The sequence below is a fragment of the Mercurialis annua genome, linkage group LG6, assembly GCF_937616625.2.
Source record: "Mercurialis annua linkage group LG6, ddMerAnnu1.2, whole genome shotgun sequence".
Taxonomy (NCBI): domain Eukaryota; kingdom Viridiplantae; phylum Streptophyta; class Magnoliopsida; order Malpighiales; family Euphorbiaceae; genus Mercurialis; species Mercurialis annua.
The window spans coordinates 5,166,435-5,178,633 of NC_065575.1; the positions used below are offsets into that span (position 1 = coordinate 5,166,435).

The window sequence follows — 12,199 nt, forward strand, 5'->3', positions numbered from 1 at the left end:
AAAATAAAGCTATAGAAAACTAACTTTAAATTAACAAAAATAGAAGTAGATAAATTGAAATCAATTTTGTGCATGTTTAGAATACCGATAGTAAACTGATGATTAAATTAGCAAAATAATTTATTTTAGCTTTAGAATCCAAAAACTAAATTAATAATAAACATTTTATAAGTAATAAATTAATAATAACTAAAATTCAATTGTATTAATCTTAAAGAGAAAAAACAAACAGTTTGAAAAAACCAAATCACATCAAAATTGACATCATTTTACAAGATTTTGAGTTCAATTGAATATAAATTTTTATATTTACTCCAAACAAGGTAACCAAATTAAAAAAACCTTCTTAATGTATATATTTTATGGAAAAACTGAAACAAAACTAAGCCTACACATACATAGCTATAAAAGCTAAAGCCACTTAACCACCATTATCATAGGTAATAACTTTCTGGTCTTCTCCCCAAGCTGTTACTGCAAAGTTCGAAATTGAATCAAATCAGATCAACGCTTCGCCTATCGTTGCCTTCTCTGCAAGCTCGTGAGGTACATTGTTTGAATATGGACGCATTTGGGAGACTTGAATACAGATGATGCCTGCAATTTTAGAATTCACATATCAATAACCAATTAAATTTTACCATTTTCTCTATCAAAGCATATGCTAATCAAGTGATATGGACATAAAGAAAATTACTGAAAATAAAGGGTAGAAAGTTGTTGAAAACAGAATGAAATAGATTATAAATTAGTAGAACATACCATCTTCTTCAAATTATATAATCTTCAAAAGAATCCTTTTTAACTGATCATCTTCTACAAAATAGTAAAACCTATCCCTAAAAACGAAAAGCCATAGCTTCATCTCCATCGACATCACTATGGGTGATTACAACAACATCGGTATGAACTTCTTGATTTTTCTGGGTTGCCCAGATCATACCACATTGCCATATTCTTTCTGGTTAATTGAATTTGAAAGAGATTATCGTCAAAATCGGTTGTAAGAATCTCTGATTTTGGCTTTGTTATTTAGGGAGGAATCTGTTATCTTAAGAAACCATATTTTTCGAAACATAAAATTCCATTTTTGCAACAAATGTTATTCAAATCGTAAATTTCAATTAGATTTAGTCAATAGGTATTTTTGAGAATATTTAGGTGTTTGATAGATATTTGTCTAAAAATCCCCTTTAGGTATGGGACCAATCTAAAATGAAAACCATTAACAAAGGGACATCTAATCTAAAAAGAGCTCACTTTATATAAAAACTACCACCTATTTGTATTCTTACAGAATCTTAAAAGAATTAATGTAAGAGAAAACAATTTATAGCAAAAAAAAATGAAATTATTTTAACTCAATATTAAAATATAATTTTAATTATTGTTATATTATATATATAAACGCTAGACAGTAATTTACTAGCTCGAGGTTTTTTTTCTCCCTCTAATTATCAAAAGCAAAATGTTGAATACTCATATATATTTTAAATATTTTATTTTTAAGATACAATTTCTATTTAATTACTTCTAATAAGGATATGGAGAATCACTTTATTCCCTATAAGGAATGGTCAACAGCAGCCCGAGCATGAAGGTTAAATTTCTACTGCCGGCCACAGATTTTCCTTTTTAAATATTTTTAAAGGCAAAGAAAAAAAATACACAGTTTTATGGTTAAATTTTTATATATACTCAGTCTACCACGTCATCCATAACTTAAACCTATTAAATAATAACACGTCATTAAAATGATGGCAATTTTGTAAATTTGTTTGTTACTTATTTACACATTTGAATAGTAGTATTATAAGATTGCTATCATTTTAATGACGTGTCATTATATAATAAGCTTAGTCTACAGATAACATAGTGGACTGAGTCTACCTAAAAAAATTTCCAGCTTTATGTTTGAACTTTTCAGTTTTTGTCATTACGTATCTCAATAATTTTATTTGATTTCCACGATTGGAAAATCATCCACTCCTTTGAAAAATTTATCGAAAAACCAGAACTTGTTTACAGAATTTATTAATATTTTATATATATTATTGTTTACACTGGTCCAAAAAGAGCTCATATGGGCTAATTCGGGTTTTTGAGCCCAAAAGCCATCAACTATCCTTTTATTCTTATCTTAGTTTAGTAGTTATCTTTTTGTGTCATTATCTTATTTTTAGTCATTATCTTAGTTATTTAGCTTAATATTTATCTAAATAAGAGATTGTATCTCACTAGACTAGGTTTTCTATTTTAGGATTTGTCCCCTATAAATAGCTAGCTTTAGATTTGTATTAGCGACAACTCAAATCAATCAAACAAATACAACTTCAAACCCTGTGCTTTTTTATCCCCAACCCCCGCGGTTGGTTAATTTAGGAGTAGGAGTAGTTTAAACAATAATCTTGCTTGGGTTTCTTAACCTCCAGATTAATGTTTTAATTTAGCTTAATCAAACCCTATTCAATTTTTTGGACCGAACCGGTTAAAGCATCGAGCTGTAAAATACCCATCTATAAATTCAAAGATTCGAGTATGGAAATATTTTCCTGCGAACATCTTTTGGCGACTCCACTGGGGACGCATTTATGGTGAGCACAAAAACCGGAACTACGAAGAAAAGTTATAGGTGCACTCGTTCAAGTAGCCGAGTCCAACCCGAAGTAGATTGCACATATTCAGGCGATCCAAATTCAGACTTGAAGAAGATCGTGACAAATGACGACAAGTCAGGGTTACAGCCGCAAAAGAGGACCGATGCACCTCCCGCTGTGACAATGACCGTCGAGTTTCAGCTGCAAAAGGGGACCGACGCACCCCCCGCTGGGACGACGACCGTCGATCTCAGAGTCAAGCATCTGAATCAAGTACACGAAGAGGAGACAAATGATTATGTCTGCAACCTACCTCTCTCTCGCCCCTCACTATCACGTGCCGATTTCATAACCATGCGTAATGGGTTAGTCCAGAAAAAATCGGCGGATATGTGATGAGGCGATGAATCAGATGGAGGGAGCCATCAAAATAATTTAAAGGGAGAAAAAGGCGGATTTCGATAGTTTAACGAGTGTAGTGAAATTATTGGTGAAAGTTTTGTCAGGATAATATATCGCTGAGACTGCCAATAAAAAGGCCGGATTTCTCTAAACACCGAATAAACTCGGGGTTCGAAAGATATCGGCCAAGCAAAGTATCAAATGCGAATAGGCGATCAAAATTGGAGCCTATCATGAATGATTATCAGTGTTTTAAGAAAAATGATCGGCCAAATTTCTTGTTCAAATCAAGAAATCTAGACATGCCCGGGATAAATCAGATTGAAAATTCCATCATACAACAAAAGACATGTGGCCCGCCAAGTTGTTCAACTGAGTAGAAGCATGCAGTAATGTTCATTTGTCCATGTAAGAATTGAAAAGAAAAGTGGGCCAGCTTTCATTTTTTATGAGCAAACAGGAGCAAGAAAGGATAAAATGGAGGAGCAGTAACTAGACAATGACACGGCTTGCACCTACGATCGGCCAAAGATTTATAATTTTTGAGTTTATAATAATAAGGCCAATCAATTTTATGTGCTGGTTACCGAAATCCGATCGGCCAAAACAAATGCTGAGCGATAAATTTGATTTTTTCGGTCTAAGCGACCGATCACTGGATAATTTATGGCATACGATATATAAATACGTCTCTTTACCTTTCTTGACATCCAGCTAAAAAGACGTGGGGGGCATTGTTTACACTGGTCCAAAAAGAGCTCATATGGGCTAATTCGGGTTTTTGAGCCCAAAAGCCATCAACTATTCTTTTATTCTTATCTTAGTTTAGTAGTTATCTTTTTGTGTCATTATCTTATTTTTAGTCATTATCTTAGTTATTTAGCTTAATATTTATCTAAATAAGAGATTGTATCTCACTAGACTAGGTTTTCTATTTTAGGATTTGTCCCCTATAAATAGCTAGCTTTAGATTTGTATTAGCGACAACTCAAATCAATCAAACAAATACAACTTCAAAGCCCTGTGCTTTTTTATCCTCAACCCCCGCGGTTGGTTAATTTAGGAGTAGGAGTAGTTTAAACAATAATCTTGCTTGGGTTTCTTAACCTCCAGATTAATGTTTTAATTTAGCTTAATCAAACCCTATTCAATTTTTTGGACCGAACCGGTTAAAGCATCGAGCTGTAAAATACCCATCTATAAATTCAAAGATTCGAGTATGGAAATATTTTCCTGCGAACAATTATTAATCAAAGACATGATAGATATGTATAAACTATACATAAAGGGAAGTTTATTCTCTTATATTACATCGATTTTCAGAATATTTAGACCATTATTTTATTTTGTTTTTATGATTAAATTTTAAGTTTATTTCATTTTGATTATATATTTTAGACATCGTTTTGATTGAAGAATCTTGAAGGAACAAAATCTATGCATTTTGCATAATTCATGAATTTCACAGTAATTCATTGTTTGGTAAAAAAAAACATGACAATCAATAGATTCCCAAATCTCCTCATGCTCTAAAATCTTTCGTTTAAATTCGCACCTAAGAAGTGAAAAAGTTAAAATCCATTATTTTTTATAAATGGTGGATTGCGCTAATATTTAATTACTCCATATATATTCCTATAAATCCATGAATTTTATATACGTTCCAAATGGTGAGATTTATAAATCCATGAATTTTAAATTTAATTATCTATATATATTATACTATTTTATTTTAAAATTGATCTATACATTCTTTATTTGTTAGAATTTTATTTGCATGTTAAGTAACGCTTTTTAATTTTTTTTTTTATGAAGTATTTTTAATTTTATAGTAAACTAATTTACATTATATTATTATTTTAAAAAATAAAATAAATCATGGTTACTCATATGTTTGTTTTATTCTTATGCATATTGCATCATCCAAGACTAGATATAAAATGACTTGAATTAAAATAAATTATGGTTAGATGTAATTAAATAAATAGGAGGAGATGAAATGTATGGCAGTCAAGAAGACTCTTATTACTAATAGTATATTTTGTCTAATAATAGCATGGATCCGCTGTAGCACAATGGTTAATTTCACATGAGCGAAATCCGGGTTCAACTCCCGGCAGCGGAATACTTTTTGGTTAATTTTAATATTTTTGGGCAAAATGAATATTTATTTACTAAACTTGTATTCATTTTAAAAAAATATTTACCAAAAAAAGAGTAATTAGAAAATAACCAATGATTCTAGGATTTATTTTCAAGGGGTATTTGCAAAAAAAAATAACCTTATTTTTCATGTTTGTAGCGATTTAAACGTCTTGAGAGCTTTTAGTTTTATAGTATAATTTAAAGTTCGTTGAGGTTTTTTAATCAACGTAGAAAAAGATCGTCATTGACCAATAAATTTATATGCTTTCTCAAATAATTATAGAAAAAAATACATACAACAAATAATAGAAGATTGAAGACTAAATGATTGACTCTAAGTTTAAATTTCACAGAAATGAGCATACAGAAGACATCCAATCCAATTCTGACAAACCAAATGAAAAAAATGAAACAAGAAAAATGAATTCAATTCTGTAACTAGAAAATCTCCATTCTCTGTGGAACTGGGGTCTTAATAACCTGTAATATTTGCACCACTTCTGCCATGGAAGGCCTGCTAGATGGAATCTGAGAGGTACACACCAGAGCCAATTTCAGGACTGGCAAGACCTCATCCTCAGGATAATCTCCCATGCTATGATCAACACAATCCAAAGCATTTCCTTGTTCAAGTAAAAACCTGACATGATCATTTAATATTACCACATTGTCTTCACCATATTCGATTGGCCTTCTACCTGTCACAAGTTCAAGAATCAGAATTCCGAAACCATATACATCACATTTCTCATTCACCCTCAAGCTCCGGCAAGCTAGTTCGGGCGCTACATAAGCGCTTTGGAATCTACTACTTATCGCATGCTTGTCGAGCTGTGTCAGGAGTCTGGCGAGTCCGAAATCTGAAATCTTTGGATTGTTATTCTCGTCGAGAAGGATGTTGTTTGGTTTTATGTTGTAGTGAATGATCGGTGGCCGGAAAGAATGATGCAAATGAGCGATGCCCTTTGCTGTTCCGAGCACAATTTTAAATCTCTCAGACCAAGAAAGCGGTGGTGTGGAAGGTAACCTGCCGTGGAGTTTAGCTTGTAGGCTTCCATTAGGTAAAAATTCTGATACTAATAGCTGAGCCTGAGGAGTCCAGTAATATCCTGTAAGTGATACGAGATTTGGGTGCTTTGCTTTTCCGAGTATTCGAACTTCTCGATCAAAGTCTTCAGGATTTTGGATAATGTTTGATGTTACAAGCTTTTTGATTGCTACAATTCTGCTTCCTTGTGAACCACTCAATGGAACCTTGTAAACAGTTCCGAATACTCCTTCTCCTATCTCAGAGGCCTTGTTAAGGAGTGATTCAGGATTGGTAATATCATCAGAGGATGATTTCGTACCAAACAGGACAAATTTCCCTGTCGATGCCAGGTTTCCGGACCTTGAAGAGCTCGAGAACAAGCTTTCCAAGGCATGATCGACAAATGCAAGCCTCTTTCTTACCGATATATTCAGAATACTTATAACAACCACGCCAATCACAATGAACACAGATGCTGAAATTGCAATAATAGCAGAAACACTGAGGAGCATGCGGCGATGAGGTTTTACCGACTCGGACGATTCATTTTCAGGCTGATGATGGATTTGGTTTCCGTAGGTGAAAGGATCAAGGACTAATGGCTTTGGAACATTCATTTTACATGGTCCTTTGAGCAACGGCGAGCAAATCCCTAAATTTCCCTGCAGAGCACTCTGATCCAAGCTTGGAAAAATACCTTCAGAGGGAAGCCTTCCTGTGAGCATGTTGTATGATATGTTCACCGCGAGCAGATTCTGTAATTTCCCAAGCTCTAATGGTATCTCTCCGCTGAGTTTATTCGATTCCAACTGAAGAATCTCGAGCTTGTTTAGCTTCGAAATGGACTTAGGAATCGGACCGCTTAAACTATTATGCGACAGGCTCCTGCAGAATAAATGCACATATTGTAAGCAACAAGTACACAAAGGGAAAGATTATGTTATACAAAAATCAGAAGATTGAACCATTCTCTGTTGCAAGGAAATGGAAAGGCTGAAACGAGAAAATGCTAAAACCAAAAAGCAGCAAACCGATATTTTTTATAATAGGGAAGTATTCTATGTTGCATAGAGATGCTAAAACGAGAAATGCTACAGCAACAAATTACAAAATGGTGAAACATATTTTTTAAGAGTAAATTATAAATATAAAATTTTGGAGTTTCATAAGCATTTTAGATAACAGAATTAAGACATTAAAACATAGGACTCGCCAAGTTTCCATTTCTTCTTTCCAGAAATTCTTATGAAACTCCGAAATTTTATACCATGTTCTTAAAAATATCATTTTCCCGTTTCCTGTTTCAGCATTTTCACATTGCATTCCCATTTCCGTGCAACTTAAGCTTTAGTCTAATGTGGAGGGCTATGTGGTGTCCACATTAGGTCTCGAGTTTGAGTCTCAGCATCTCCTCGAAGATCGAAAAACATAAGAACAAATCAAATAGTATGTGTTAAAACTTGGAAACTTACAGCAAGTAAAGAGTGGAGCAGTTTCCAATCTCTTCAGGAATTGGTCCAACTAAAGAATTTCCATCCAATTGCAGAATGCTCAAGCTACCAGACTCGCATATGTCCCCAGGGATCGAACCAAATACGAAACTATTTCGCAGATCCAAAACTGCTAAGTTTTGGAAATATCCAACCTCTTGGGGAATTCTTGATTGAAGATTATTCCATGACAAGTTCAAGTATCTCAAATTTGAAGAAAGCCCCATTTCTGCTGTAATATTTCCTGTAAGACTATTTCTTGAAAGATCAAGTGTCTGAATAGAACTATAGAACTGACTCGAACCTGGTGGGATCGACCCGAACAAATTATTGTCTGAAAAGTCTACTTCTTCTAATCCAAGATCAAACAAACCCTCTGGTATACTACCATTAAAGTTGTTACCTTTCAAACGAATCACAGACAACTCGCTACATTCAACCACCGTCGCCGGAATTTCACCGGTCAGTTTGTTATTACACAAATTGATAAAACTTACAGACTTCAAATTACTTATAGACAATGGTAAACTTCCTGTAAGAACATTGCTAGAGAAATCCAAATACTCCAGATTGCTAACTTTACCAATCCATTGAGGAAAATCACCACCAAACATATTATTTGACAAATTAAAATATGTCAAGGATCTTAAAAACTGAACAGAATCAGGAATTACACCAGTGAAAAGATTATTACTTAAATCCAATCTAATCAAATGTACACATAATCCAATATCAACAGGCAATGACCCTGAAAATCTATTACCATGGAGGTGCAACTCTTTCAAATTATAAAGATTGGATAACCCAACAGGAACAGATTCTGAAAACTCATTATTTGAAAGATCTAAAGTTCTAAGGTGACTCAATGACCAAATCCCACTAAATAATTCTGAAAAATGATTATCAGAGAGATTAATACTGTTCAAAGAAGAGCAATTTGCTAATGAACTTGGTAATGGACCTTGAAATGAGTTTCTTGAGAGAGAAACAAAACGAAGAGAGAACAAATTCTGAAACAAATTATCAGGAATTGGACCAGACAGCAAATTATCAGAAAGATCAAGAAATTTCATGGAAGAACTCAAATTAACAAACGAAAACGGAATTATCCCTGTCAAACTGTTATGACTAAGATTAAGTTTTTCAAGATTAGGAATTAAAGAAATATCATGACTAATTTCGCCACTAAAATTATTGTTCGACAGAGATAATACCTTCAAATGCTGCAGTTTTTGAAGCCCTTTACCTAATTTTCCTGATAATCCTACCCCATCAAGTAAAACATGAGAGACTCTGCCATTAGGGTTACATTTTAGAAACTTCCAAGAACATGGGGAGTCATCATCCTCACTCCATGAGCTCAGGGAAGAAGATGGGTCGTTAAGATGTGACTTGAAGACTATGAGGCCGAGTACGTCGTCGTTGAGCTGGATGGGAACTTCATTGTTGGCCATGCATGAAGAGAAAAAAGTAGAGGAGACAAGAAAATGTAAGAAGAACTGAAGAAAAGACATGGTTAACGGTTCTGTTTTGGTGATTTGGTGATTGATTTAGGTACAGAAACATATGAGAAAAAGAGAAATGATGAGATAAGAAAATCTAGGTGTGTGTTTGAGAAACTGTTAGGAATTTTGTTGTGTTGAGTGTGGATGAGAGTGATGTTCCATGACAGTGTTCACGAGACGGAGAGAGAGTGAGAGTGAGAGATCACGGGAGAGTTATAGGAAAAAGCTTTCTTTCTTGTCTTTGTCTCTGTCTTTTTTTTAGGTAAAAGGGTCAAATAGGCCCTTCATATTTGGCATGAGAAATTAGCTTTCTGTGTTTAAAAGGATGCTAAAATACATTTAATGTATTCTTAAATATTTATATGGATAATCGGGTTGAGTTGAGCTCCAGTTTCAACTATTTTATCGAGTTTGAGTTCGAGCTTTCAAGATGATAGTCGGTTGGATTTGAATCGGCTTTCGTACTTTAAATTTTAAAATTAAATCGACCTTTAAAGTTATTATAATCAAAACCAAACCAACCGAATAAAAAAAATCAAAAAATTAAAATCAAACTAATCGAATAGTATGCAAATTCGGCTGTTATGGTTAAAACCGACATAAATGTAGGAAAAAAAATTTAAAAAAATCAAAATTTTAGATTATTCCGTTAATTTGGATAATTCAAATTCAGTTGGTTTGGACCGGCATTTTTTTGTCAAATTTGAATCGAATCCAAATTTAAAATTGAAAAATCACCAGTTCAACCGGTTAATTTAATCGGTCGTATCTTGCTCGCCCCTAAAATATTTGAAGCTAATCATACATGAAGGACGAATTTAAACCTATTCATACATGAAAAGTGTATTTAAACTTGTCATACATGAAGGAATTATTTAAATTTTTTCATTCATGAAGAACACATTTTAACCTTTTTATACATACTAGAATAAAACATTGACAACATATTTGAATCACCTCAGTTTCAATAAACCACGTTAGATTCCACTTAAGTAAAAATTGACAGTTAACAGCGTTAGGAGATGCTTATCTGAGCTTTCAAAAAATGGCAAATTTTAACATTTGTTCAAACATAAAAAGTCAATTTGATCTTCAGACTAAATATGGAGGGTACATTTAACTTGTTCTCTTTTTTCATATAAATATATTTTTGTTTATTGTAACAAAAAATAATATGCTTTTTATTTACTTTTTAATTCTACTCAAGAATTTTTAAACATGTAGTTGTTGAGAATTCTCACATGAATCTAATTATACACGTGATTTTTTTTGTCAAACGACACATAAAATTATGAATCATTCACTTATTATACGTGCGACACATGATAACAATAAATATGATAATCAACTAACGAATTATATAACACTAATTTACCAAATAATATAATATGGACTGATAGTTTATCACGTTTGTTATTTTCATGTATGACAATAAATAGATGGTATATAAGGCATAGTAAACTACTTTTACTATGATTGACGATATGAATAAAAATTAATAAAATTATTAAAATATATTAAAATATATTTTTTATAGTTACATCTTTTATACACTAAATTTCACTGGTCATTATTTAATGCAACAATCACTTTCATCCAATTTTAATAGATAAAATATATTTAAAGTAAAGAAAATTCAAATACATTAGATCGTGATTACTCCCCTCTCTCTTTCCTGTTTCGGCTCTCTTTTTCGACTCTAATAACACTATCTCTCCTTCAGACAATCGGTTATTAATTGTAAAAAATAACTTTTAAATATCTATATCCTTATCTAATCTTATACTATTATTAATTTTTAGGCTTAATCACCAAAAAAACTTTATCTTTTAGCCCTTTTTCAAATGCACTCTGACGTTGCAATTTTGTCAGTTGCACTCTAATTCACACCTTTAGTTTTCAATTGCACCCTCAAGTACTAAATTGATATCTTTTTCATTTTAAAAAAGTTAAAATAAGTCATCCATTTTTAACTTTTTATGTGGAAAAGAGTTCAAACGAGTACTTTATAAGGATTTTTATGAATTTTTCCCGAGTGAAAAAAGTCCAATTTGATTTTGAGGGTGGAATTGAAACCCAAATGTGCGAATTAGGGTGCAACTGATAAAATTGCAACGTCAGGGTACAACTGAAAAGGGGCTAAAAGGTGAGGTTTTTTTGGTGATTAAGCCTAATTTTTATTTTCTCTGATTAAGAATCATTCTAAATTTTTATTATCTTATCTCTATTACTAGAAATAATTACTAATAAATCACTGCCGGCTGCTCCGACCAACGAGACTTGAAGAATCAAGAACAAACAATATCAGATCGAATAACGGTGGGGGACACCAGACATTTTCTCCGATGATCTAGTCAGTATTTGAGGAAAGAAAAGAAAAAAAGAAGAAGCTGTAGAGTAAAAAAAATAAGTACCTTAGGATTTGCACGTAAGGTGCCTTGTATAGGTTCACTTGTGCAAACCTACCATATCTGATTATCTCTTCTTTTAGTCCTCACAATTCGGTTAGCTGAGGTGGCAACTTTTCGTTGCGTCTCGAATATCGAATGAGATATGAAAAGAACATTTTTTGTGTATCAGATTTTGTCTATGGTCCCAAGAAGTTTGTTAAGAAAATAGTAGCTCAGAGATTGGAGGAAGTAAGGAATGATACAGACTATAGGCCGAGCTAGTGCGACAATTTTGTTCATCGCATCGATTGTGTTTTGTACCGAAATAGCGTAGTTCTTTTAGCTCGTCCCGGTCTACAGATAGCGTTTCGGTATATTTCATAATGAAGGTATCTCACTCCGGATCCTTTAACCATCTAACTTAGTGAGTTATCTCATTGAGATTATTTTACTATCTTTATGTGACTAGCTATGTTATTGATTATAATTATTTTTCTATCCTCTCTTACATCTGGCTTTATCATCAATAAATGTCACACAAAGGGATAGAGAGTGGAAATAATTGGAAGCATGAGGCGAACACAGAAGATGCCGGGTGAGAGCATGTTGGGGTGACACACATTTTTGTTTTGTCTTCTAA

At 32.9% G+C, this 12,199-nt stretch overlaps 1 protein-coding gene across 1 annotated transcript; it reads right to left on the minus strand.

Annotated features, from left to right (window-relative positions):
- Nucleotides 1-5,457: 5,457 nt before the first annotated feature.
- On the minus strand, nt 5,458-9,370 carry LOC126687111 (probably inactive leucine-rich repeat receptor-like protein kinase At3g28040). Its single transcript, XM_050381489.2, has 2 exons — nt 7,647-9,370; nt 5,458-7,059 (listed from the first exon to the last, which is right to left on the minus strand). Exons 1-2 carry the CDS (start codon nt 9,176-9,178, stop codon nt 5,583-5,585), a joined length of 3,009 nt encoding a protein of 1,002 aa, XP_050237446.1. The 5' UTR covers nt 9,179-9,370; the 3' UTR covers nt 5,458-5,582.
- Nucleotides 9,371-12,199: the final 2,829 nt, after the last annotated feature.

Excerpts from the sequence above, each read along its gene's own strand:
- LOC126687111 (XM_050381489.2), bottom strand. The coding sequence starts at position 9,178 with ATGTCTTTTCTTCAGTTCTTCTTACATTTTCTTGTCTCCTCTACTTTT. Across the intron at positions 7,060-7,646 it reads TGCTCCACTCTTTACTTGCT|GAGCCTGTCGCATAATAGTT; the intron begins GTAAGTTTCCAA and ends TTTATTCTGCAG.